At 41.3% G+C, this 27,749-nt stretch overlaps 3 protein-coding genes across 7 annotated transcripts in view; 2 read left to right on the top strand and 1 right to left on the bottom strand.

Annotated features, from left to right (window-relative positions):
* Window positions 1–3,388, top strand: part of FASN (fatty acid synthase) — a 48,111-nt gene extending 44,723 nt beyond the window's left edge. The window contains exon 43 of the mRNA XM_035568578.2: window positions 81–3,388. Coding sequence (XP_035424471.1) covers window positions 81–218 — 138 coding nt within the window. The 3' untranslated portion in view covers window positions 219–3,388. The remainder of the gene's footprint in view (window positions 1–80) is intronic.
* Window positions 3,389–5,221: 1,833 nt separating this feature from the next.
* Window positions 5,222–21,698, top strand: DUS1L (dihydrouridine synthase 1 like). The gene is given in 15 exon segments (XM_035568610.2): window positions 5,222–5,597; window positions 8,067–8,175; window positions 8,824–8,874; window positions 11,357–11,469; window positions 12,222–12,304; window positions 12,493–12,596; window positions 13,529–13,673; window positions 14,414–14,510; window positions 14,875–14,923; window positions 14,926–14,962; window positions 15,211–15,259; window positions 15,262–15,376; window positions 15,935–15,972; window positions 17,970–18,045; window positions 18,407–21,698. Coding segments are annotated over 15 exon segments (1,452 nt in total). The 5' UTR covers window positions 5,222–5,360; the 3' UTR covers window positions 18,556–21,698.
* Window positions 21,699–24,803: 3,105 nt separating this feature from the next.
* GPS1 (G protein pathway suppressor 1) overlaps window positions 24,804–27,749 on the bottom strand; it is a 13,033-nt gene continuing 10,087 nt past the window's right edge. For all 5 annotated transcript variants that reach the window (XM_035568606.2, XM_035568605.2, XM_035568607.2 and 2 more), the window contains exons 11-14: window positions 27,363–27,443; window positions 27,096–27,233; window positions 26,802–26,936; window positions 24,804–26,066 (exon numbers count right to left, since the gene is read on the bottom strand). In XM_035568606.2, coding sequence (XP_035424499.1) covers window positions 25,992–26,066; window positions 26,802–26,936; window positions 27,096–27,233; window positions 27,363–27,443 — 429 coding nt within the window. In that variant the 3' untranslated portion in view covers window positions 24,804–25,991. The remainder of the gene's footprint in view (window positions 26,067–26,801; window positions 26,937–27,095; window positions 27,234–27,362; window positions 27,444–27,749) is intronic.

The following is a 27,749-nucleotide window of genomic DNA, read 5'->3' as shown; positions in this document are numbered from 1 at the left end:
CTGACAAACCCAAAACAGCCAGGTGGCTAGCTGGTTGTAAATTGAGAATGTAAAGTTTTTTCTGTTTTGCATCTGTACAGGTATGTGATGGAAAAGTGTCTGTCCATGTCATTGAAGGGGATCACCGCACCTTATTGGAGGGAGATGGTGTTGAATCAATTATTGGGATCATCCACAGCTCACTGGCAGAACCACGTGTCAGTGTCAGAGAGGGTTAAGTTCTGCTCGCTTACTGTCAATGGTGAAGAAAATGCCAACAACATTCCTTGTTATGACAGACCCCAAGGAACTCTTCCTGTTGTTCAACATCTCATCTGCTCTGCTGCCAGAACTGGGAAGTCCAGCTGCATTTGATTGGTCTTTCTCACTCACTCACTCTTCTTTCCCAACTTTTATGGGTTCTCTCTCCTTTTTCCCTTTTTATGCTTTGTTTTATTCCTGTCCATGTTACATTAGTGCTGTGACTCTGTCACTGTGCACTGCTGTGAGGGTTCCCCACTGATGGTTGCTTCCTACACCTTTGGCAGTATGAAAAACAAATTTAGCAGTAGATTTCTTGTGCTCTATATTGTTTTGTCTTAACAGTATTCCAAAGGGTAAGTGATAGCACTTGTTGACCAAGCCCAGTGAGCAGAGAGGGGAGCTGCAGCTGATTTCGGAGATACCTGTTGTCTGTGAAGAATCTGTCTGTAGGTCAGAAAGAGAATTCCATTGAGGCTTTTGTAACTATGTTGTGTTTGTTTTGTTTGTTTTTTTTTTTTAATTTGATACGTTCTAAGTATTTATTGTGTCAAACCAGAGACTTCTTGCTTGGTTTTAATTTATCGTGGGTACCGGAGAAAAACATCCATTTTGGAGGGGTAGGTTTATTCTACAAGGGAAAGTTGCCCATTTTTTAAACCAAAGTGCATCTTTGGAACAGCCTGTTTCTTTTTCGTTTATTTGGTGTTTTTTGTTGTTTTGTTTTGGTTGGTTGGTTTTGTGTGGTTTTTTTTGTTTTGTGGCCGTGTTTTTTTGTTTGTTTTTCACCCCCACACACACACCCTGCCCTGTTCAGAAAGGAAATGGTAGAAGGGAGGGTTCTTGCCATCATTCTCTCTTTTGAGAAGAGAGAGGAGTGGGGGGCAGGATGGATGGTTCAACAGATGCAACTGTATTGAACAGCATTAACTTGAGCTGATAAAAACAGGCAGAGCTGTCCCTAGAGATGTACTCGGTTTTTATTTGTGCAAGGTTCTGTTCTATGCTTTACCAGAACCATAGTAAAGCATTACTATTGCTTCACCTTTATTCCCTCCCACCTCCAGTCTCTCCACCCAACCAGCCATTTGGAGTGTCAGGGGGAAGAGAGTTCTTCATTGCTAACTGTACAAGTCCTCCTACCCCTGCTCTCCCATAACTGAAGCTCAGGCAAACATACAAGCATCTACCCAAAGCCCCTGCATATTTTATTTAGCACAGGGCTCGCTTAAGCCTTGGGTATTGATTTTTCTCTTGGCAACGAAATGGGAGATCCTACATAACTTAGTTAATTTATCAGTTTGGCATGATTTTAAGATATAGTACCTTTTTAAAGGAAACTTTAAATACAATACAAACATAAAATACAATTTAAAAAAAATATTGTCTTTGCTGTGTTGGATCTGTCTTTTCCAAAATCAGTAAATCCTTGCTACGCTTATGATACAGAGGAGACCAGGATAGCAACAAGGTACCAACTAGGAGGCATTATTGTGCCTCCCAGAACTGCTTAATCCCCAGTTCTTTGTGTATTCATTCCCCAGTGAAGTATCCTGTTAGTACAGGAGCATTCTAGTGAGAGGAACAGCTGACTCCTCACTCAGGTTCTGACCTAGTGTTTTTTGCTTATACTACCCTCTGTGGATAGTGGCTGGGTTAACTGGTTTTAGTTTTTTAAGGTATTTCTTTTGTGAAATCTGAAATAAAAACAACGTAATGTCAGCTTAAAGCATTTCCAGAATAAATCTTGTTCTTCCTTTCTTCCTTTCTTCCTTTCTTCCTTTCTTCCTTTCTTCCTTTCTTCCTTTCTTCCTTTCTTCCTTTCTTCCTTTCTTCCTTTCTTCCTTTCTTCCTTTCTTCCTTTCTTCCTTTCTTCCTTTCTTCCTTTCTTCCTTTCTTCCTTTCTTCCTTTCTTCCTTTCTTTCTTCTTTTAATATATATATTTTTTTGGTCTGAAGAATGTCTTTCTCTTTGTCTCTCCTAGAATTAAACAGAATTGATCACTCGTTGGCTTTTTGTCTTATTCTCTATTACCATTTTTTTAATCCTAACTTTTATTTGGAATCTCTCATTTCTTGATATAAAGGTAAAACTGCTGCTGGCATATCTAATTTGGATCTGTAGAAATAACAATAATAAAGAAGACATTAATATTATTTTGGAGCATGGCTTCTTATTGCCATGATTTTAGTATCTTAGATGCAACCAAACCACACACCCACAGGACTGAAGTGGAAACTCTCAAATTCTAATTCTGGCTCCATTGTTGTGGTTTTGGACAAGCCATTAATGCTACCACCTCAGTTTCCCCATCTGTAAAATGGGACTAATAACATCTACCTCAAGGTCATTGAGAGTGCTAGATAGGCAATGGGTATACATGCTATTAAGTTGTTAGGTATGATGATCAGGTGTTAGGTGGCAATGGAAGGAGGCAGGCAGGTAATGTGTGAAGGGGAAGGTGCCTTACATCCGCAAAGAATGTGATACTGAGGAGTGGCTATACGTACTGGGCATATGTGCATAATATGGGACTTCATTGTATCTACTGCATGCTATCCATGCACATCCTAGCATATGACACCACGTAAAACAAAAACGATGAGGACTGATTTTTTTTTTCTACTTGTTTTACTGCTGGCAATGGTAGTGAGCCTCACACAGAGTGAAATAATCCTATTTGCCTTGGTTATGTTGAAAACCTAGAATGAAAAATAAAGGAGTGATTAAACTTTAATCAAACAGGTACAATATTTCTGCACTAAAATGAAGTGTTTAACAAGTCTGACCCAGCTTCTCAGCTTGGAATGAAAGTGGTGCAGTTCTGAATGGGCTGTGTGGAGGGAGCAAGGACTAATGCTGTTCCAGCTCTCTGAGCAGAAGTTGTACAAGTTCTCTGTATAAACATAAATGTGCATGGTCTCCTCTAGGCAAAGCTTGAAGATACTGGTTTAGTAATAGAAGTTCCTCAAGAATTACTTATAGCCTTTATTCTCTCAATGTTCTTGTGGTTGTTATTTGAAAAGCAGAAGGTTATTGTTTTGTTTTTCCCATAATTGTCTAATTATGAGCTACTGCCCTGTAACCCATTATGTAACTGGCTACTGAAAACAGTGTGCCAAAAATAAAAACCTTATTAGTGCTGGTATTGCTTGTTATTTCTCAGTGGTCTATTAACTACACGGGTGGAAAAATAGCAGCATCATGCAAAATGAAATACTGCAATTGCTGGTTTTGAGAAGTCAAAGATTTACCCTTCTTTGTGAAACTGAAGTGGAAATCTCTTGTCAATTGATACCTGCATCCCTTTTCAGTTTGTTTCTCAGAGGCTTCTTTACACCATGCTGGTCTTCCTTGAGACTGCAAAACATAGCCATTTATTGGCCCTGAAGCCTTACTTAGGCTCACAAAAACACATACTGCTATTGTGAAATGGTGTGCAGTAAACCTTGAATCTGCAATATAGCCTAACACTAAAAGAGAACAAGAACATATGGTACACAGTGGATATAATTGTCAGCACTAAAGCTATTACTTTGCTTTTGTATTCTGTCAGCTTCCTGAGGGGAAGAAATACTCCTTTTTTTGCCAAAGGCAATAACTTTAAAAAAAAAAAAAAAGCTCTGAAGTGTCATAGATTAACAGAACTCGCGCGACTTTAAACAATTATCCCAGACAGCTGAAGTGGAGAAGCTTTCTGTCTCTGGAAATGAGAGAGGTCAAGTAAAATCCAAAAGATTTAGGATAGAGTAGTGAAAAGGAAGCAGTCATTTGTTACTCCTGCAATTAGTTAAGATCGAGCACCTTGCCTGCAAATCAGGGTCAAAAGAAAGGAAAAATAAACTCTGGAGAAACAGCGTAAGGGGAAAGGGGAGGGCTGGAGAGCAGAACTGATTGCTTAGGCCTCTGGAAGGTAGTGGAAGAGGTGGTAGGAAAGAACCAGAAGAGCTTCAAGCTTAGCTATTCCTTGCAGCAGGATTCATCACAACCATGAGCGCTAGAAAAGCAGGGGGGAGAAATGTGGGATTAGGCAGTGAACTTGAACTGTGAAGGCTGTCAGGAGACAAGCTCTAGCAGACTCCTGAACAACTGGAGAGTAGGTAGAACCCCTCTTAGACTACGTTTGTTGGAACGATTTTGTTTCAATTTTCTCTCTTTTGAGGAAGAAAATGTCTTAACGCTGTGACTCAATAAGTTACATTGATATGAGTGGAGTAGAAATGTGGCATTTTTTTATTTTTTTACTTTCCTGAAGGTACTCGCTGATGGGAAATCTTGTACTGTGTCACCCCTGTGGTGATCAGTATTTTCTAAACTGACACAGAAGTGTAGTTTTGTCACATATGTTGTTTGGTTCAGTGGCTCGTTCCACTTCTCTGCGCTGGTGTTACCTATCCATCCCTTTCATAACTTCGAGGGTAAGTGAGGTCCCTCCTTCAGTCCAAGTTCACACAATAGTCAACAACCACTTCACCATGGTGTGTGCTGGGGATAGCAGATGAAGTGCAAGACCAAAGACGCTTCTCAAGAATTGGGCACTGCACTGGGGGAAGATGGGTGTGCTGCCCACTACCACGGGGTGCTCCGGCCAACTACTGCTGCACAGGTCGCGCCAAGGGAGGCACGACCGGCGGACGGGGCTCATCGTGGTGGATCACAGCGGGCCGCGGGAGAGCCGCACGAGCAGTGGCACCGCTACCGGGCGCCGGCGTTGAGGCCGCCCGTGCCCGCCGTCACGGCAGCTGCCCCTCAGGCTGGGGCGGCGCGCGGCTACGCAGGGCCTCGGATCGGAACAGCCCTGTAACGTCCCGTCCGGTACCGCCCTCCGCGACCGTACACGCGGTGAGCGCGACCCCCGCGCTGCTTCACGGGGGCGATGATCTCGCCGTGAGGACTCCTCCGCGCGCGGCCCCTGCCGGGAACGCTGAGGTTTCCGGAGGGGACGGTGCGCAGCTGCACTGCTGAGCCGGCCGGAGGGAGATGGCGGTTGCACCGTCCGGCCGCCTCTGTGCCCTGCCAGGGCTCGGCGTTCGCGCCCGCCTCCAGGCCGCAGGCGGCGGTTGCGAGCCCCGGTACAGCGGCGCGAGGCGGCAGCTGCCGCAGCGCCGCGCGGGCGGGAGATGCCGAAGCTGCGCGGGGAGGCTTTCTGGCGGGAGACGCTGCGGAGCGCCCACTACGTGGTGGCGCCCATGGTGGACCAGAGCGAGCTGGCCTGGAGGCTGTTGAGCCGCCGCCACGGTGCCCAGCTCTGCTACACGCCGATGCTGCATGCCCAGGTCTTCCTCAGGGACGCCAACTACCGCCGCGAGAACCTCTACGGCGAGGCCTGTCCCGAGGACCGCCCGCTCATCGTGCAGGTGAGCGCTAGGACCGACCGCTCGGTTCGCTCCCGAATCGGCAGCCCCTACCGGGCTAGCCCTAGCGCCGCCAGCAGCGGCGGGGACTGCCGGGAAGAGCTTCCCGGGGGTTCGCCTTGCAGCGTGCTCTTGGGCAACAATGCTAAAGTCAGTCAACGTTGCCAAATGCGCCCTTGCCCTCGTCATCCACCCTCCATGTTCGTAAATTCAGCCGTTCTCCAAACCTTCACGAGGACAAACTAGTCCATTTTACACAGATTTCAAAGTGGTTGTACAGTATGACAGAAAAATCATTTTCTTCACGTAATAAGTACCAGGAACAGTACTTAGCTCGTGAAGACAAATGTGTTTTTCTGTTCACCCCATGGCTAGCAGAGAGGATTTGGTGTCTTAACCACAAAGACCTGAAGCACTAGACTTCTAACACGGTGTCAGTCCTCTGCCCCTTGTCTTTGAAGATAGACTGCAGTTGGTCTTTTCTGGAGTCAAGGCTTGTTCCAGATCTTGTACCAGTCTAGGAGAATCACGGTTTTTTAAATGGGTCTCTGAAACCACGATCTCAGTGCTTAGCTATAGTAAGAGACAGAAGAGCACATGCAAGAAAAAGTACACCCCTTTAAGCTTGTTTTACTAGTGCTGTGTGAGGTTCGGGTACTTCTTACCACTCCATCCCAATGAGGGAGGGGCCTGTGGAGCTGGAGAATAATGCAGGGAAAGACAGTGTGAGCAGAGGAATGGTGTGATTATGAATATGAGCCAGCAGCGTGCCCTGGCAGCTGCCAGAGTGCATCAGGCACGACATTGCTAGCCAAAGGGAGTGATCATCCCACTTTGCTCTATGCTGGTGTGGCCTCACCTTGAGTACTGTGTGCGGTTTGGGGCAACAACAATTATAAGGAGGACCTAAAGTGTCCAAAGGAAAGTGACAAAGATGGTGAAGAGTCTAGACATGAAGATAGATGAGGAGCAGCTGAATTCACTTGGATTGTTCAGCCTAGAAAAGAGGCAACTGAGGGAAGGCCTCACGGCAGCCTACAGCCTCCTCGCAAGGGGAGTGGAGGGGCAGGCGCTGAGCTCGTCTCTCTGGTGACAGTGACAGGACCTGAGGGAACGGCATGGAACTGCGACAGGAGAGGTTCAGGCTGGATGTTAGGAAAAGGTTTTTCACTGAAAAGGTGATCGGGCACTCGGCCAGGCTCCCCAGGGAAGAAGTCACAGCACTAAGCCTGTCAGAGTTCAAGAAGCATTTTGACAACACTTTCAGACATACAGTTTGATTTTTAGGTGTTCCTGTGCACAGCCAGAAGTTTGACAGATAATCCTTGAGGGGTCCTTCCAACTCAGGATATTCTATGATTCCATCAGAATGTACTAAAAGGAGACAGCAAACTAAATCCCTCTTTCTGATTCAGAAAGTAAAGCTTTCATCTACTTTGTTCTTCACACCCTCTTTTCTACAGGGCACCAAAATACCTTGGATATCTGCCATCACGGAGCTTCTTTCTTCAGTACTCTTTTCTGTTAGCGGGCTATTCTTACACTTCTGGACAGGCTTGGGTTTTGTCACAGGCACTGGGAAGTAGATCAGGCAGAGATATATATGAGCCCATTGTTCCCTGGAGCATTTATTTTCCATGTAAAAATACACGTTGATGTGGCTTGGTTGGAGGTTTTCTGTCATTTCAGAGAAGGCAAATGACTTTCCTGGCTTTGGTCAGTGTCAGCTGTGATTTGTAAAGTGTTACGGGGTTTTAAGTAATGCTTTTTCACATATTTGTTTCCGTTTAAATCCATATTATTTAAATTTAAAGATACAGTGGATTATTTTTTGTTAATAAAACATTTTAGAAAATGTGTTTAAAACAATACTTGCGAAGAATGGTCTGTCTCTATCCTCTTCAACAAAACAGCTTCAAATTAACGTAATTGTTTGTAACAAATCAATGTTTTCTCAATGTTTTAAGCGTGAAGTTAATTATTTTTGTGACCAAGCATTTGATTAACAGCCCAGTGTGTCTATTTCACATTCTGCACAGGTCAATTCAGTTTAGAGGCAATGGTATTTATTAGTATCTACAAAGTTTGAATTGTCTCAAGACCCTGAGACAGACACCATAAGTAACTCCTTTCTTCTGCATTACCTTTTATGTATTCAAATGCTTCAGCTGTTTGTTGTACGGGGAATTTGAAGAGTTGTTTCCTCTTATTGATGGGTGCCACATGTAAAATACTCTGCAAATATTTTTTTGCCTCTTGATGCTTATCTTTCTCATTTTGTCATTTGAAATTTGAGGCTCTTTAGCTGGTGTCACAGATCTTTTTGAGAAATGACAGTTGTTACGAGCTGTGTATATTATGCCCATTTTTTGTAGCGACTGGTTGCTTTGTAAGTATGTCATAGAAATAATGTTATCAGTACTTGAAAAAAAGCTATTGCCTGATTTTTCCACTTGTTTTTGTCTTTCTCAGTTCTGTGCCAATGACCCTGAAGTGTTTGTCCAAGCAGCACTGTTGGCTCAGGATTACTGTGATGCCATAGACCTAAATTTGGGTTGTCCCCAGATGATTGCAAAGAGAGGTATGTGCAAATCTGAGCCCTGGATAAACAAAGAAATTGCATGTTTTAAATGTGTACTTTGGCAGTAAGACATCAAAAGGACCAAATTAAGCCTTGGTGTGGGTGGCTGCAGTACTGTTGAAATCAGACTTAATTGCATCCACTTTAATAGGTACAGATTTGTAATACCTAAAGCAAAATTAGGTACACTAATAATTCCTACTTCTCTTGAGTGATCACTCTTACATCTAGAATATTCTTCAAAAAATTCATTTTTTAGCAAGAGCTTGATTTTTTTCTGATTTCAATCAAAGACCCTAAATTCAAAAAACTACATTTAAAATAATACTAAGCTGTCACTTAGTGTCTCCTGTTTCCTTGATACACTCAGAGTTTATTCACATTAGCATATAAGAGGATAAAACCTGCTGAACCCTTAAGAGTATTGCAAAGGTAGTTATATTTCAAAAGCCAGAACCAGCGTAGTAAATCTAGGATGGCATGGGAAACAGAACAATCCAACTCTTCCAGTTTGGGAAGGACAGAACAACTCTGTTTCTGTCAGTGAGGCATTAGTGTCTGTATCTTTGTGTGTGAATGTTTATGAAAGCTGTATACTTCAGAACCTTACTGTTCCGCACAAGTCTGTCATATGCTATTTTATTATAGGTCACTATGGAGCATTTCTGCAAGAGGAATGGGATCTTCTCCAGAGAATGAGTAAGTCTTTAGAAAGGCCTCACTTCAGAGGCTTAATTTGAGAGGGAATGGGACGAATTCATCAGTAAGAGGAGGCTTAGTTTTTGTGGGGATAAGGGGTGCAGCAGGTTTATTTGGGGAAGGTTGGGGGGGGTATTTATTTTATTTTATTTATTTTACTACTGTATTTGTATTCCAATGGCACCCTCGTGGTACTTTATGATATCCCACTACAAACTAGGTCTGCTAAAAGACTTTTGTACCTTTCACGTTAGGTGAAAGTGAGTCGTTTAAATCCCAGTCTAGTGATGGCTTAGTGGCTCTTCAACTCTAGAAATAGGAGAATACCCAGCACCTTACTTTTTAACTTTGAAGCTCTCAAGTACCAGGGAGGGTGTTTCTTTCTGACATTACAGTTGCCCTTTTGTTATCAGCTCAGCGTACTTTTTCTGTCCACATCTTAACAAATTATGCCTCTCTTCTTCAAACTTGTGTAGGATGTTCTTGAGATGTTGGTAGTGGTTGTGAACAATATTGTATGTGTATATATATACACATATATATATAAATAAATACATTTGGAACTGCTTTCTTTTTAAGAAAGCTTTTGATCATTGTATAGAGCCAAGAATGTCTTCCCCCCACTTCAAAGCAAGTGTCTGAACTGTGATGTTATAGACTCTTACTTCTGTTGTGTTCCCTGTAGTCCAGGGAGTCTTGAATGATATACAGCAAAAAGACACTGCTGGGAACCTAGAAAGATAGACAATGCTTTTTTGCCCATCACGTAATGCGGTTGTTAGGGTGCTTCTCTTTGGAGTGAAAGATGTAAATCAGAACAGCCTCAAGGCGAGAAGAGAACACAGGGCATTTGGTTTGTAAGAGAGTTGTCTTATTAGGCTATTCTGTAAGAGCTGGGCAAAGCTTCTGCCTCTTCCTCCTTCTCCACACAGTACTGTTTTCTGCTTGGACCTGTATACACCTCACTTGCTCCTTCAAAAGAGTGGTAGGAAGTACTGACCACTAGAACTTCTAGGATTTCGATTAGAAGAAAACCGGTGCCTTCATGCATTATGCATCTAAGCTCTGGAAGAAAATGAAAATAGAATTTCAGGCATGCCACTGCTCAGCATTTTCTGTTGGCTGTTTCATTAGCCCTCTTTTTGGTAGCATTCCAATTCCATGCCCTGTGTAAAGACTATGGAAGTTTAACATGATGTTCTAGATTTTACCCTGACCCGGTTAAGTTTCCTACTTGACTGGGTTCACAACCTACCTCAGTCAAAGAATGGTTGAGGTTGGAAGGGACCACTGGAGGTCATCTGGTCCAACTCCTCCTGTGCATACAGGTACACCTAGGGCAGGTTGCACAGGACTGAGTCCAGATGGCTTTTGAAGCTCTCCAAAGAAGGAGACTCCACAACCTCTTTGGGCAACCTGTTCCAGTGCTCTGTCACCTACACAGTAAAGTGCTTCTTGATTTTTGGATGGAACCTCTTGTGTTCCAGTTTGTACCCAATTCCTCTTTTCCTGGCACTGGGCACCACTGACAAGAGCCTGACTTTGTCTTCATTGCAGGCCCCCTTCAGGTATTTGTAGACATTGATGAGATCCGCCCGAGCCTTCTCTTTTTTAGACTAAACAGTCCCCCCTCTCTCATCTTTTCTTCATAGGAGTGATGCTCCAGTCCCTTTACAGTCCAAGTGGCCCTACATTGGACTCTTTCCAGTATGTCCATGTCTCTGTTGTACTGGGGGGGGGGGGGGGGGGGGGGAGGTGAACTGGACACAGCACTTCAGTTGCAGCCCCACCAACGATGAGTAGAGTGGAAGAATCACCTCCTTCGACCTGCTGGTGATACTTTGCCTAATGCATCCAAGAATTCTGTTAACCTTCTTAGCGGCAAGGGCACACTGCTGACTCGTGTTCAACTTGGTGTCCACCAGGACTCCTAGGTCCTTTTCTGCAAAGTTGCATTCCAGCTGGGTGGCCCTAGCATGTACTGGTGCCCCCAGCATGAACAGTCAATGAGCTGCTGGTTGTCATGGACAAGGCTCTACTCATAATTATTTGGATGATAATTTAGAAAGAAGCAAAGGATCTCTAGTAGGAAATCTAGACAAGCAAGTGTTAATGTTGTTGGCAGAGTAGGAGAGATGCAACATGCTGTGACAGTAGTAGACCTGTATCAGTGGTTAAGATTTGAGGGGGGAGGTCCTTTAGAGTGAAGGTTAAATATGGTGGAAGAGTTAGATCTATTAAATGCTGAGCATTTAATGCCTCCTTATTAGAATGCAGGTTTTGCGCATCATTGTTTACTATCAGTTGATGAACCTCTACAATAAGGATTGCAGAGGACATTGCTCATTGTTTAAGCTGTGAGAACTGCATAGCATTAACTTTTCAGGCTTTTTCCATCACACCCAGTATCTGATCTTGAGGAGAATAGGCACGCTTCATAGCATTGTGCAGCCCACTTACCTGTCTTTTCAATCTTTCCCAGTTTTGCTGGCTAACGAGAAGCTCTCTGTTCCCATCACATGCAAAATCCGTGTTTTCCCAGAAATTGACAAGACAGTGAAGTATGCACAGATGCTGGAGAAAGCTGGCTGCCAGGTAAGGAGGCAGCTGCTCCCTGTACTTTTGCATTGGACACATATCTCCGTGTAAAGCATCTTACAACCAGATCTTGATGTACTGTGGAGATGAGTAGGCTACGTTGTTTTACAGAGAAGGAAAATGGGGCATAATGTGATTGTATATATTAGCAGTCATAGGCAGCAAGCAGTTCAGTAGTGTGATATGGAACAGGTCATGAGTTCAGTCTCTGTTGTAATCACTTCACCATGTGACATCTTCACTGTGGGTGAGCACCTCAGCCTACCAAAGAACTGCAGGAGGCAGTGTGAATGTATGAAATACACAGGGCTATATATATATATTAAAAAATAAAAAAAGTAGTATCAAAGGTCACCACCACCAGTTAAGAAATAAGCAAACCTTCTGGGATTTAATTTCAGAGGCAGTCTGTAGTTAGAGAAAGTACTGCCAGTGTTTAAGCCTTCTGCTGAGGGGCATGCCAGATCAATATATCACAAACAGGAGCCAATGCAATAGGAAATCTATAGCTTCTCCCAAGATAAGACCTTGTTGTGCCATGGAGCAGCAAGATGAATGAAGCCCAGGACTCTGTCATGGTAGGTGACCTGGTAATACCTTTCCGTGATACCAACAGCCCTGCACTTTTTAAATAGCACTGGGAATTCAGTAGCATCCATGAAATGCACGGGGTTAAAGTAAATCTTTTGTTAGTGGATTTGTTCCAGTGGTTCATACACTTAAAAAGTAAACGGAACTTTGTGTTCTAGCTGCTGACTGTCCATGGCCGTACTAAAGAACAGAAGGGACCACTTGCTGGCGTGGCATCCTGGGAGCACATTCAAGCTGTCAGGTTAGTGAGCAGTACCAATCTTAATGGATTTCTGCTAGCACACTATGAAGGGCGATTTTTTTTTTTAAGCAGTGAGTGCAATGGCACCGAAGTGCGAATTTGTGTGACAGGAGTAGGACTTCTGGATTGACTCTAAAGAGTCCTTCCTAATTCTCAATATTATGCATCTGTTTTATTCACTGGTATAGAAAAGCCGTGAGCATTCCTGTGTTTGCAAATGGAAACATCCAGTGTCTCAGTGATGTGGAAGAATGTATCCGTAAGACAGGAGTGCATGGTGTCATGACTGCAGGTAAAGAAAATGAGCTTTTACTGTTAATAGGTGAGGATACAAACTGTTTCTTACTCTCTTTAGCAGCCCCATACGCATTTATTAAAAGCCTACATCAGGCTGACATGGTGAACAACTTAGATTGAAAGCTGAGTGGCCTTTATCTGTCCTCTTACACTGGCTATCTCTTACCAGGACCAGGAAGCACTTTACAGTAAGAATTGTTGTGTTGAACTTGTAGTACCATTGAGTCGATAGCTCAAGTCTAATTACGTGACAAAGACATACAGGACTCCTGTCTGGGAATATTTCCACAGCATCGGTTAATCAGTGGAATCGTTTTTGAATGGGTCTTGATGCAGTAAGTGTATCCACTGATTAAGATTCCTGCAGCTGATTCATGTTTGGTTGGGATAAGAAAGAAGTGGTATTACTTGCTACAAGAAGATAGGATAGACATCAGAAAAAGCTTCCAGTCACTTGCACAGTTAAAGCAATGAAACGTGATACCTGGGACATTGTCGAATCTTATTTTTAAGAAAACACAGATTAACAAAAGGTTTCTCAAACTACTAGAGCAAGGCATAGTGAGACGCTGTATTTGCAAACTTAAGCCAAACAAATGAGAGTGCAGACATACCATTGTCTAAATATTTAACCATTGGCCAAGCATTGATTTCTCTTTTATTGAATGTTTTTGTGGAAAGGTTAGATGCCTTTGTGGTTAATATTTTAATTAGGTATGATCTATTGTGCTCAATTAAGAATTATACAGTGAAATATAGTATCCTGAAGTCAGGCTAGAATTTATGGACCCTTTGTTTCTCTTTGTGGCTGATGTGTCTGTGACTGGCCAGAACAATCACAACAGAGCTGACCAACTACAGAGCCCAGATTTTGTTGTCCATTATAATCCTGAAATGAAAGTTTGAGTGTTTCTTTTCATTCCCTAGAAGGTAATCTTCATAACCCAGCTTTGTTTGAGGGCCGAAATCCATTGGTGTGGGAGATGGCTGAGGAGTATCTGGAGATAGTGCAGAAGTACCCTTGTCCACTGTCTTATGTTAGGGCTCATCTCTTCAAGCTCTGGCATCACACGTGAGTATCTCCAGAAAACACTTAATGTTTTCAGGTGTATTCCTGCTTAACAAGTGTCTGGCTTTTCTATACAAGATATGATTTAGTAGCTTAGCAGGTAGTATTGGTGATAGGAGGACAGTTGGACTAGATGATCTTGTAGGTCCTTTCCAACCTTGTGTTTCTACGATTCTATGATTCTATACAAGAATTTGTCTGACCCGAATTAGTGTGTTGCAACGTTTTCTTTCCTGGACCTGCCTGGAGAGAATGTGGGCTGAAGCCTTTACCCTTCACTACAGGGAAACAGGGCTTGGGGAATGAACAAGTTACCACGCGATAAGCTAGGGTGTGAGCTTGCAGCACATCTGCTATTGTGTGGTAATTGCCTATATGCATACATGCACTTTGGCAAACATGAGTTAACTAACTTCTCATTCATTGTGAGGCAAGCTATCTCACATTTATTGTGGAGTAAGAGCATGGTCATGGGCAGTTACTGAGTAGCTGATGCACGGTATGTTTATGTTAGCTTATCTTAGAGTATCTTGTTTACGTGCCCAAACTTGCAAGTATTTACCTGAAAGAGTAGCAGGTGTCTGTGCTTCTTTCTGGACTTACAAGAAAGAAGATAAGCTGCTACCACAGGCAAATGCAGTGAGAAAAATCTGTAAAAAGCTTTTATAAAAGACATTTTTAGATGATCTCCTTAGACTAGCAATAATGAATAAACATGACTTGATGTTTGGGATTTGTCTCAGGCTTCAAGTTTACCAGCAGCTGCGTGAAGAATTAGCAAAAGTGAAGACTCTAGAGGGAATTGTAGATGTCAACAGGGAGCTGAAGCTACGATGCCAGGTACCAAGATGGGCCCTAATCTCCCAGAACAACTCTGTCTGCATTTGGTGGGAACATACCATGTATGTAACACAGTTGATGTCTGTTAGCCACCTCACTGGAACTTCGAGGCTTGCGAACTGTGATATGGGTAGCTTACTACAGTACCAGCCCCTTAAGCCCAAACAGCTTTGCATCGGTGAAAGCTGATTTAGGAGTTACAAATCTTCGTCATTTCATCTGTCTTACTAGAGGTTTTTTGACTATATTTAACTCTCAGTAGCAATTATTTTAAATTACTCTTTGTGGTTTCCTGGAGTTTGAGGCATTATTTAGAGTATTTCCTGAGAACTACAGGAAAACTGACTGTAACTCTACGCTGCAGGAAGAAATAGCTAATCAGAAAGAAGGAGAAAAGCCAAAAGAAGGGTTGCCTTTTTCCACTGGATCTGTCAGCCATACATCAGGCCAGGGTGAGTTACCTATTTTAACATGACCAGGTACACATATGCTTTTCCTGCTCATGCTGTCAGTGCAGAGTCCTTCAGTTCTGTTCTAGGAGCTTACATACATTTAAAAACAAATGAAAACTCTTGGTTATACTTATTGTGGCTTTTCCTTTACTTTCTTGATTATTGTTTTGTTCATGGGGATGTTGCTCATTGTAGGGAACACCTACATCTTCCCTTCAGCCAACTTATAATGATGTGCACCATTTCAGGCCAAAGGAGAGATGCAAGGAGAATGGAACCAGGGGACTGAAAAAGGTGTGCGAGGGAAACGTGCTCTGGAAGAGGATGAAGATGGAAATTCTGAGCTTCTATCAAAGAATAAGCAAAAAAAGAAGTTAAGAAATCCAAATAAAAGCTTTGATCCATCTTTAAAACGTAAGTTCCATCTATTGGCATATATACAGGGGAAGTTGCTGGTATTAACTTTGACATAAGTTGCCACTATTTCTTCTTGTCTATGTAGTTGTAGAAACTTCTTTTTAAAGATGGGGCATTATAGGAAAACTTTGGTAGTAGGCAACATTTATTCAAATTGCATTCATTAGGAAAGCTATCTAATCATCAAAGAAGTAGGTCAATGTCCACTACAAGCAACTTTTTAAGCTCCAAATACTTTACAAATTAAATTTTATCAGTTGCTAGTATTTGAAATTGAAATTGCATATGCTTTTCAAGCAAATTTCCTCCTCTTTTGCACTAGATCTGAGATTTAAAACTGTTATGTTTATAGCTGTTATGCATATAGCTTAGACACACTGTAAAAGTCAATGTATCTTTACCTTCTTTGCACAATTTTTTGAGGTACTGTATTTCTATCTCAAAGAGTCCCCCTGTGGCTGGAGAGGCACCAAGCTTTGTCTGATCCTGAATTTTTGAATTTACTCTTTCCATATGAAAACACTATTGCTGAAATCAGGTCTCTGTCTTTTCCAGCCAAATATGCAAAATGTGATCAGTGTGGGAACCCTAAGGTAAGTCAGTGCCAGTGTCTGTTAAAGCACTTCCATGAAATCCTGAGGTAGGGCCATACCAATGTCCATTAATGTATGCATGCTAAGTTCTGGTGATATGTTGGGGGACGGGGAAAATGTCCATGTGCAGGCAAAAGCCTCTTAGCTATTAACTGTAACCAGTTTCTGAATTGAAGGTGCTGCATAAAACTCACACAAATGTAGATGCTTTGAGATCATTTGCCTTTCCAAAAAACACAGTTTTTACTGCTCTGAGGATATTTATTGCTGAGACAGTTGAGTTGGATAAAACTCTCAGGAGCTCTTGGAAACAAATCTCCAAACATCCAGTAATTACACATGGCTATTCTGTGAAATTACAGCAAAACCCCTTTCGCTAGGGTCAATGGTGGGTGTTTTCTGCAAGGATTGAGTATTTAAATAACTGGTCTAATAACTAGTTTACTAATACAAGCACTCTAAACATCATCCAGTATGGTTTGTACCGAGTATCAGGCAGCATCTGTTTTTTTTTGTTTGTTTTGGATTTATGTCCTTAATCAGAATAAGAATGAGCACCTAGTCACTCTCAGTTGTGTTTTTGAACTTCAGCTAGTAGATGAACATGAACATTCATCATTAGCAATGTTTAACAAACCAGCTATTTTCCACATTATGTATAGCATAGGTATTTGAAAAAAGCAGTTTTGTGGAATTGTTTGTTTGTTTTGGTGGTGGTGTTCTTTTTTTTTGTTTTTCCTTGGGGAATACAGCTCTTTCCCAGACAGGGAAATGTCACTGAGCTGAGTGAGCAGTGTTTACCGCTGCTACCATAGACATACATGCATACATAGACATACAAGGAGGATTTAAGTGCAAGAAACAATTCTGTGTCCTAGCTGAAAAAGCAGTAGAGCTGTAGCAGCTCGGGAGGGGGCAGGGGTGGGGAAAAAGGGGTTGGTGACAGATGCTGTATGTCTGTTTTGGGACATTGTTACAGCACCTAATAAACAGCAGCCAACTAGGGCCCAGTTTTGAACTGCAGCAACAGAAATAGATTTCTTGATGCATTCATTAGTGGGAAAATGTTGCGCTTTCATCTAGCCTGTTTTCAAAGCCATCCTGTTTCATAGCTGGCCAATTAACACAGCTTGGTGGTTCAACTGTCATCGTTTGAAATGGGGCTTGGACTCATTTTTGTTTTGCCTTTCAATCATTGTAATGTTGCAGGCTGCCCTTCGAGTCTTTAGAATGGGGTCTGTATTTTTTTTTCCCTAGGTGCTAAGTTTCTAAGCTCTGTCATGTAAGGGCTACAGAGAAGGGCTTTTTTTTTGTTTGTTTGTTTTGTTTTAAAAGATTATTTTAATGGGAAAAAAAAAAAACTCAAAGCTCATTAAGCATGGGTGAGTAAAGCATTCGAGACACCTAGTCTGGTTTTGCCGAGCTGTAAAATATCCAACTGAATTACTGCCCTCCCCTGAAGAAGGGTCATACCTTATATTTTTATACTTTGGTGTATTTAGTCTGGAAAAAAAAAAAAAGGGCAGTAATTGATGTGGTAACATTTATTTATTTTAGGCAGAGTTTCAGATGGTACCAAGCATCTCTGGTCAGGTACCTTGTTTCAGGTAGTGCTTTTGTAAAGAAATACAGAAATACTGTAACAAATATCGTAACTCTTGTTCCAAAGTGCTTGTGACATTTGTCTGCTTATGGTATGTAACTTGGGCTGCCCAACAGATTAGTGCTGTTGCAGAAGTGGATGGTAGATTTATGTATTTTTTATTTTTGTTTCCTCTGCATAAACTGTCGCTAATAGCTGCGACACCATCCTCCTCACTCTCCGTGACAGCAGCTCTGTCACCTTCATTATACAGAGGTGTGACTGGCTAATGTATGAGTCCAGGTGTTTTCCAAAGGTCTGAATGTACAGAGCTGGAGTGTTGCTTATTGGAGTTAAATAATGAATTCTCGCTAATAAACTGATATAAGCTTTTTTACACCACCACCCCACCCAGGGCAATAAATGTGTGTTTAACATGTGCCGTGGCTGCTGTAAGAAAAGAGCATTCAAAGAAACAGCAGACTGTCCTGGTAAGTGCAGCTGTTCCTATCAATTTTGTCCTTAGAAATCACTGAGTCTCATCTCCATATATAATATAGTTGTTATTTTAAGCGGGGGGGAGAGAAGGGGAGGGAGGTGGGAAAAAGTGTTAAATTATACATCCATAGCTAGCTAAAAACTTACAGAGTACAATTAAGAGTATGCACTTTCTAGTGTGTGTGTGGGAGTTCTTCTTCCAAGATCTGGGGATGTGTTCTTTCCAGACCAGACCATTAGGACCCATTTTTTCTAGCTACAGGGAAGGAGTTGCTCTGTTTTCCAGTGCGTTCATTTCAGTTTCTTTCCCCCCCCCCTTCCTTTCCATTTTTCTCCTCATCCTTGCTTCTTCAGGTCACGGATTGCTTTTTAAGACCAAATATGAAAAATCTCTTTTGTGGCAGAGCAGTCAAACAGCAATTCAAAACCCAGAGATCAGTCAGAGAGATGTGGATGTTGGGGAGACAGCTGTACTGAAGGAGGCTGATGCCACCACATTGTGAAGCTTTGGAAATGAATAATAAAAGAGCTTCTGAAAGGCCTTTGCTTCCCTGGGCCAAAGAAACTGCCATCTCCAGAGCACTCTCAGCTCTGTGAACTTGTTCCACAGGTTTATTTTAAGTTCTGGACACGTTTATTTAATTAAAACGCTGCTTACTCAGGGATTTTCCTGCATTTGAAATAAAAAGGATGCAATTAAGTTTCTCGTGTTTCAAGACTGAAAAGGCTGCATTTGGGTTGGTGGGGCAACCATGTGCTGCCGTCACAGTCTGCTTTCATGTAAGTTTACTAGTCGTTCATGTCACATTTTTAATAGTGAGGAATAAATTTCATATATTAGAACAACCTCCTGGAGTGTTAAAAAATAATCATGTTAATGACTCTGTCACTAATGGAAAAGGGCACGTCTGTCTTGAGTTTCAAAAGGCCATATTGTCACCGCAGAAAGGAAGCTGGGGTACTTTGAAAAATGTGAACATGTAATACGTTGCTATAACCACACTGTGGATTAACAGTTACTGGTTTTATACAGTATGCTAAAGCTTAATGCTGTCCCCCAAGCTAAAGGTCAGGAGGAAAATAAAATCTCTATTTTCATAGAGAGGGGTTGCTGAAATAATTTGCTAAATTAGAACCGCATCTATGAACTGGTCCTTGCCCACATCTCATAACTACATGATCCTGTTTCTTTTCCATACGATAAGCGCTGTGAAAAAGTGCCTCAAAATCTGCTGCAGTTCTACACATACAAAACCCTACCCTGCCTGTCTTTTTCAAAACCTGCTGCAGTTCTACACATACAAAACCCTACTCTGCCTTTTATCTTTTTCCCCCTCCATGTGCTTTGCATGTCTCCTAGGCACTCAGTCAGTGCAGCTGTCTGTGTTCAGTATGCTTTCTAGAATCCTAATTATGGAGCGTCTTAACCTGCCTCCCAGACATTCCTTTGGGAAGTTACGCTGAGTTTGAAAGGAAATGAGCTGTAAACCCAGCACATAGCATCATGGGGCTACAAAGCACTATACATTGCTGGAAACAGAGAATATATACCTATACCCATACCAAAACAGCTGTTAAAGATCTTTTTTAAAAAAAACAAACAAAAAACAACACAACTTTCAGGAACACAGAAATAACAGCATGCTCTGGTAACTAGAGAACCCCTTTTTTTTTTTTTTAACTTTTTTTTTTTTTAAATGTTTCAAGAACTGTGCCCATCTTATGCATATATGTCTATATCCATATGTACGTGTGTGCACCCCCCCCCCCCCCCCCCCCGAAGCTCAGGCAGGATTTAGAGGTCTCATCACCAGTTTATATTTCCTAACCTGCATTACAAACTATGTCATAGAGTCATGAGTTAATACATGGACTAGAACAGTGTGCTAAAGAGACCAAACTGCTAGGAACTGTAGACCTATTTAAACCATGGGGAACTAGTCTCACTCATACCACTAACACTAAGAGAGCTCACAAGATCATTAGCTCACTAAGCAGAGCACCACATGTGAAGCTGAGGCCTTGGCCTACCCTCATAAGACTCACCCTTGTGCTTTCCTAGTCTGTGTTCAAATTTTCCATACAATTTCTGCAGGCACATTGTCTATCAGCTGATTATGCATATCTTTAGCTGAACATCTGGCTACATTTAACAATCTTTTATCTAGCTCTTGCCATTCATTCCCACTTCAAGTCCTCTAGAGAGATCACAAGAGTTAAGAACTTCATATCCATTTGGAAGTTGAATTAAATACTGCCTAACAGTTGTGGCATTCTACAGATTGTGACAATAAAAGTAGTTCAAACTCTCCTAATGAGTCTTCCCATTTCATTTGTTCTTTATTACAACAAAATATTTTCCATGGTGTTCTCAGAATAGCATCTTCCAAGCCTTACTCAACTTGCTAACCAAGTCTTTCAGTAGCTTTCATAATTTCTGACTACCCTTGTATTTAATTCAAGTTTAGACACTATCCTGGAAGGTTCTTTCTACTTCACCTTGTGAACAGGAACTAGCACAGAAACCCAGGAGAGGGAAAGAGTGTGGTATTTATCAAAGAGCTCACGATTAGTGTGGGAGTACCAAGTTTAAAAATAATGCCTCTCTGCCTTATTTAAAAATGGAAATTTAAAACCATGCCACCTATCTCCCATGGAAATACTCCACTCCTTCCCTTGCACAGATACACACTTGTAAAGTGTTCCGAACATAGTTCAGAAAAGCCCCTCTTTAATAAAAAGCTAAATGTTCATAATCGTAGCATTTACAACTGCTCACTTAGACCCTTCCCACTTTTTGCAGTCCCCCCCCCCCCCAATATCAGGAAGATCAAGCGTTCTCCCATTCACTGTGCCAGAGAAAATTCACAAAGTCAGAAAAGGCTTTTGCATGAGAAACATTCACTATTGTAAGACAGTAGTGGACTGGTGCTAATGTGAGTGATCTGGGTTATATTCCTAACCAGACAGTTTGATTTTAGATCCTGTCTCCTAAGTACACAGTCTCATCCCCAAATCACCAGTGTGAAAAGATCAAGCTGGCTTCAGGCTCCCGAATTCAGGAAGGGCATTGTAGTTGAGAGTCATAAATGGATACATCTGTACAGAATTAGTATTTAAGGCATATTTGTCCCCATCTCCTCTTAACAATAAGCAATACCAAGAGACATACACATGTTTTTGTCTCCTGGCCCACTGTATGGCAGAAGACTAAAGTGCTCCTAACATAGGACTGGACTAGTGTTCAGTCAGGCCCTGCAACACAAAATTCCCGGTGTGCTTCTAACTACAAATCACTACACTAATGAAAAAGAGATGCAACCTGAACTTTCAATAGACATTATAGAACATCATAATTAATAGATTGCAATCAATGAGTTAACAATGACCAGTGTATCAATTTCTTAACAACCAATGGTTGCAAGTCAGGAGGCACTATTACAACATACATAAAGCAGAACCATTTGCCATTTATGCTGGGCACACCTGCACCTACATTAACCAACTAGGGATTGCTTTCACGCTGGGCAGTACGCTAGTTACCTGGCTTATCTCTAATAAAAAAAAAATTGCAGCATGCAAACTCAGCAAGATTATGTCCTATTTTGTTTCTGTTTCAAAAACCTTCAAGAAGAAATACACTATTTAACTTTAATGGAAGTAGAGGAAGGCAGTACTCTGCAATGTAGAATGCTGATGAAGCGAGCCTTGATCTTTGGACTTCTAGGAGACTGGATTCCTGTATTTAAATCTATCTTCAGAGGCATGTAAGAAAAAGCAGTAATAGTTCATCTGACAAAGAAAACTAACTGCCTTTATTTGGCAGCCAGTTTATGACATTTCAGAGAATTAAATGAATAAATCCCAGATTTCAGCATGTATTTACACAACACAGACTTTATGTACACACAGACTTCAGTTACATAAACTGCAGGAGGGTGGTATATACTAGTCAAAGCTATGTGTGCATAAGTATTAGAAAACCTCTGTGAGATGAAGGGTAACACAATTACCAAATCCAATCTCCCACATAAGACAGATTTTCAGATCTTGCTACTTGAATTTTTGTTTGAGTTAGGCCATCTCTTGCTAATAAAGTTATCTTGAGTTTATGACTTAATGCCTACTAAAATCCCAAGGCTAAATCATTTATTTGCTTTCAAGAAACTGTCTTATTTGCATTATGAGTTTACCAAACTTCTAACCACTGAATGTCATACATTTCTCTTAGAGGTTGATATATCATATTAGCAAGTTTCTGTTCCTATCTAATTAATTTAGGCTGATCAAGTTAACCTGTAAGATAATCTAAAGCAGGGCTGTTCTATCAGGTCCTATGAAACCTTGAATTGAATTCATAGATCAGTAAGAACACAAAAGCCAAACTAGTATCAGCTGAAGTACAAAACTCACTTGCAACGCAGAGAATACTTTATCTTTGCTCTTTAACAGCAGAGAGATACGGTTCAGTCCCGTACCAATGCGTTTTTCACCATACTGCACATTCACAGTTAATGGCTACTGAAAAAGGAAATTCTTACTTGTATTACCCTCAGCTCTCACAAGAGAGTGGCAAGCCAAAATACTTAATCATGTGGAACACACTGCCTTCCCATTCCCTCCTTCAGGTAGAATGTAATGAAGGATATGATGTAAGAACCTCAGAGAGCCCGATTAAGTTGGTTGAGACTTCAGTCTTTACAAAAAAGTAAATACTTGAACACCACTTTCTACATTTTCCACAATGGGTCTTTATCAGAAGTGTTGTTTATCAGAAGTGTTGTTGTTGCTGTTATTAAAGGTTCCTTATTTGCTTTTCTTATACTACATTGCTTCCATTAGAAATAATGCATTATTTGTCAGCAGTTTTGGGAGCCATGCAGAAGATGGAACAATGCTGAAATTTCAACTCAGCTAGGAAGTAATGCCGACAAGGTTACAATGGAGTCCCAGAAAACGGTATACAGATCATATGTTCATGGCAGGGAACAGAGACAGAACTCTTCTTTTCTCCCTCACCCACTGAAATCTCAAATGACAGAAGCTTATGGATGAGGATGGTACACACAGCCATGCTCTAAACACTAAAATAATCTCTCCCCACAGACTTCCCTCTACAAATCTTACCAACATAGACCACTGTGTTAGGTTCTGGCCAGATTATGATCAAGCATCCCCAGCTGCTCAAACACAATCTTATAACAACAGTTTCTGCATTAACACTCAAATTAGTTTTGCTAATTAAAAAATAACTGCCTTTGCTTAAGAAAAAAAAAAAAAAGCTTCTTCAGTTTTTCATTAATCCCTAACCAGGTCAGGTAAAAAAAAAAAAATTTACTCCACATGAGGACACCATCAAATACGGGCTACCACTGATACCTCCTTCCTTATCAACAAAAGCTGCTGCACACATTCATGAAGTCCACTTAAATGAAGTATCACTGAACATATCCTGGACATAGCAACATGCTACAGAAACCATAAATCTTTACTCCCTGAATTAGCTCGGTGGTCACAGGGAATCAGTGAAGATTCATCACGAGTCATTTTCTCATATATTACTTTTTCCCTCTTAGACATTTAAGATAAGAAACTTTCAGTGGTAGAAATAGTGTATGAATGCAAGTTATACAGAACTATATCTGTGCTGTGTTGTATTTCCTGGCATGTTGTTTGGACTGAAGCAGGAGTTAAGCAAAGTCTGGAAGAAACACAGCTAGATGAACCTGAATCAAATCTACAAGACTCTAGAGCAGCAACAGCTTCTTTCACAGGTTGAAGAATTACAAGCCAACAATTCCATACCAAAGCATACACTGAACTTGAACCGTGCCAATGGGCTAAGCAAGAAGAGAAAAATGCTCTATCTGTCCAAAAGAAGTTGTAAGCATTTTTGTCTGGAGAAAAGAAACTAATAATCTCTGCTTTAGCTTTGGAACTGCTTTGAACCACAGCAAGAGTCAGAAACTGCTTTTGCAACTTAGTGGGCTTAATGCTGACTGCTAAAGGACACTTCTAGCCACTTCCCAAGAGTGGACAGCTGTTAGTGGCTTGAAAGAACGGAGATTCTCAAGACAGCATGCTGAAGAGGCAGAAGACTTCTATTTACAATTGAGGATTCCCTCAGTAGAAAGCCTACAGGATGGAATGAAAGTAGCCTAATAAAATCAAGAGAACACGAGATGCGTGTAAGAAAAGATAGCTGGCTGACATGATGCACTTAATTGGGTTGCAAAACCATCTTTTCCAGAGAAGGGCGTAAGACCTTTTCCTTAAAAATGATATCACTGGTCCATTTTAGGAATAGATAGATCTAAGTGGCTTCCCTTCAGCATAAGCAGAAGGCATTAAAGTGACTTTCCCAGCATTTCTGCAACACTGCACAGCAATCTACTTGAGCAGTCGACCTGCCTTTCTCTCAAAACTGGTGATCAGTGGTGTTGGACTCAAAGTTCTTAATTAACGAGGTCCATCCTTTTGCTCCTCTAAAAGAGAAGTATTTTTCCATGCCAAAGTTGTTTACCCAAAGACCTCTCATGAGCTACTGCTGCTTCCATTTTCAGCACCTATCAAAAGCATAGAAAGCCAAAGGGAAAGAGCACTGTTACATGCAAACAAGGAATTCCCTTCAAATCCCACTTTCTTCACAGCTCATCCAAACTACAACTCCAAACAGACCAGAAGGCAAAATATAGCAGCCCACAAAACATCAGCAAGCTTGACAAAAAAAATCAGTAGCTTGATCACGATATCTAGAAACCAACTTTAATACGGAACTCCAAACACTTAGAAGCTTTTTGATCCTGCTGTTTAATGCACTAGATGTAACAACATATTTAAAAAAAAGTATTAACAATAACATCTGTAGTCAGTTGCCAGACAAGTCAGGGCTGGATCAAAATTCTTAGCTTGCTTTATGGATTAGATGAATGCAAGGCTGCAGTGACTTCAGAAAATTCAGTGCATGTCTTCTTACATTAACACAAAACATGTACACATCTGGGCTGCCACCTTTAATCCCTTATTAAAAAGAAAAGCAGAATAAACGCAGCTGGAGAGCAGGCACCCAGATTGACTGTTTTCAGCTCTGCTCCAGGACTTGCATGGTATTTTATGGCATTTATCCATGCTACCAGAAGTAATTGCTGAACATGTTGGGAAACCATCATGCACTATGTCAGTGAGACTAGACAAGCAGCAGCAGCATTTGCTTAAGGAAGAGATTTACTGCTATGATAACACTGGACCCCCAAAGACAGGTCACATGCATGTGGAAACACATCAGGAAACAGGTCTTGAAAACAGAGACCAAAGGGAAAGAACATGGATCTAGGTAAACATAACACCCTAAAATAAAGGCCTGTGACTGAATGCATGGAAGTGGTGCCATGTTTTAAGGTGTAGGTAAAATATCATTAAGAGTTTCTCAAAAGAATTGCCTCTCCCATCAGAACTCCAGTTCCATAATTGAAAGCAATGCACTTAGAAATAAACAGAAAGCACAGCATTGCTCAGAATCAAGGTGATACTTTTGGGCCAGTGAAATTCATCTTAGATCACTCCTGTCTATTCAACTTAACACTACTTTTTGAAGCTTTGAAACAAACAAAGAAAAACTAATAGCAGCTGGAAAAAAAAAATCAAATCAGCATCTGTACAAATAACGTGCCAACTCTTCATGGTGGATGAAGGAGAATGGAGGGAGAGTCCTAACAAAAGTGAAATGAAAACCCATTGCAGGGATGCTGTTTTTAGAAATTTCTTTTTAAGGAGAATTCAAGTTACTGGAATATTCGTATTATCCACCATCAGCCCTGACCCTCTCAATCCAAGCAAAAAGTGAGGGAGACAGAGACAGTTGTAAAGCTCAGCAGTTTGTGGGTGAGACACTAGACAGAGTCCCAGAGGGACCATTTCTTTTGGTAGTGAATGAAGTTTTTCACATGTTGGTGCTCATTCTGGACTGGCTGTTAGCTGGAGTAAGCTCCCCTTGGCTACCTTCTCTTGGAGGAGACTGCAACAACAACAAAAAAAATCCTAGTTAGTGATGTGTAAATATCCTGCAGAGTGCTTCCAAAGAGACCAAACAAACCACAGGTGAAGCAAAGCAGGATAAAAGCAGGAGAGCATATACCCAGCTCATAAATAATGATGGATTTGAAAAAGCTTTGTGTTTACAATTTCGACAGTTAAAGTTCACAAGAACTGTTCCTATACAAGTCAAACCAGAAGTTTTAAACCACTCTTTGTTTACCAAGTACAAAGTACTGTTGGATGCAGAAGCTGAATCATATCTGACACTTAGTTATCACAGAGATGAATATGCTACAGAATTTAACATATTCTGTGGCAGATGGCCTATCCTCCCTATGGGCATTCTTTGGATCCTTGAAGGAATACTCCAAACAGTTCATGCATTTCTTATTTGCTCTACTAAAAAAGTTATTTCAAGTTTCTTTGTTTTGGTAAGATAAAAGATCTGTGTCAAGAATTAGTCAGAATGAATTAGCCAGCATCGACTTGAGCATATTAACTTCAAAGGACATTTTGCATTGTACAAGAAATTCGGTGTACTGTCTAGAAACTCTTATTCCTTCTGTATTTTGTATTTGATATGATAAGAATTTGTCCATTCATGATGACAGTAAATCCATTCTTCTCCAGAATCTTCAAATCACCAACTTACACAGTTTCTGGGGGGAAAAAAATCATAATGCTGCCTTTAAGTCCACATTTAATAAGCCCATACCTTGACATGTATCTGGTTGCGCAGGACTGCAGCTCGTAGGATCATAGCTTTGGCACGTCGCTGAAACTCTTTGCCCATTAGTAAAGACTTCTCAAAAGTTGTGCTGCGCTGGTCAACATCTCGAGCATAAAGAATCTGTAACCAGTACAGAAAACTCTAAGCAGGAGCTATGACACGGTTTCACAGCAAGAAGCCCCTTCTGCCCAAGGGAACAAAGCTGGGGTACTGTAGAGTCTGGGTTTTAAACCTTAGTACAGCTATTCAGTCCATAATCTGTGGCTCAGACGCACTCACCTTACTGTGAGAGTCTATTCTGGCATTGATCAGTCCCTCCAGGATCAGCTGAGTAAGTTCATCTTCCAGAGCAGCCACCGTGGTATTAAAAGCAGTAGCCATCTTGTGCATATCTGCCGACACATAGGGGCTGAAGTACTGGGAACAAGAAGATATTCAGTTGACAAGGGTACTCCCCCATCCTCTGAAACACCATGGGAAAAACAACTACAAAGAGATAGCCTATCTCACTGTCCATCTACCTCTCAGGATTAAAGGAACAATTACCTGAATAAGGGCACGATTTCGAATCTGAGTATAAAGTGTCCTGACATGAGGTGCAAGGTACATATCCAGCAGCAGGTTGTCCTGTGCAAAAAATACATCAGAAGCTGAGAGACAGCCTGGAAAAATATATTATTTCTATGTTCTTTAAAATATATATCCGTATACTTAAGCCTTAAGAATATTAATATCCACTACTGCAAGACAACACTATAAAACAAGAATGAATAAAACTCATATTTTATATATATGCACACACACACACATATATATATATATAAAATTTCTCCTCTCTCTCTGCTCCTAAACTAGTCCTAATTTTGATCATGTCAAGAGGTAGAAGACACCACAGAAGAAGTGAACATGGAACACTCAGCTACTCTTAATAGT

This window comes from Cygnus atratus, chromosome 18 (assembly GCF_013377495.2).
Source record: "Cygnus atratus isolate AKBS03 ecotype Queensland, Australia chromosome 18, CAtr_DNAZoo_HiC_assembly, whole genome shotgun sequence".
Lineage (NCBI taxonomy): Eukaryota > Metazoa > Chordata > Aves > Anseriformes > Anatidae > Cygnus > Cygnus atratus.
Note: the sequence above shows the minus strand (reverse complement) of the source record. Positions and strands in the feature narration are given on the sequence as shown.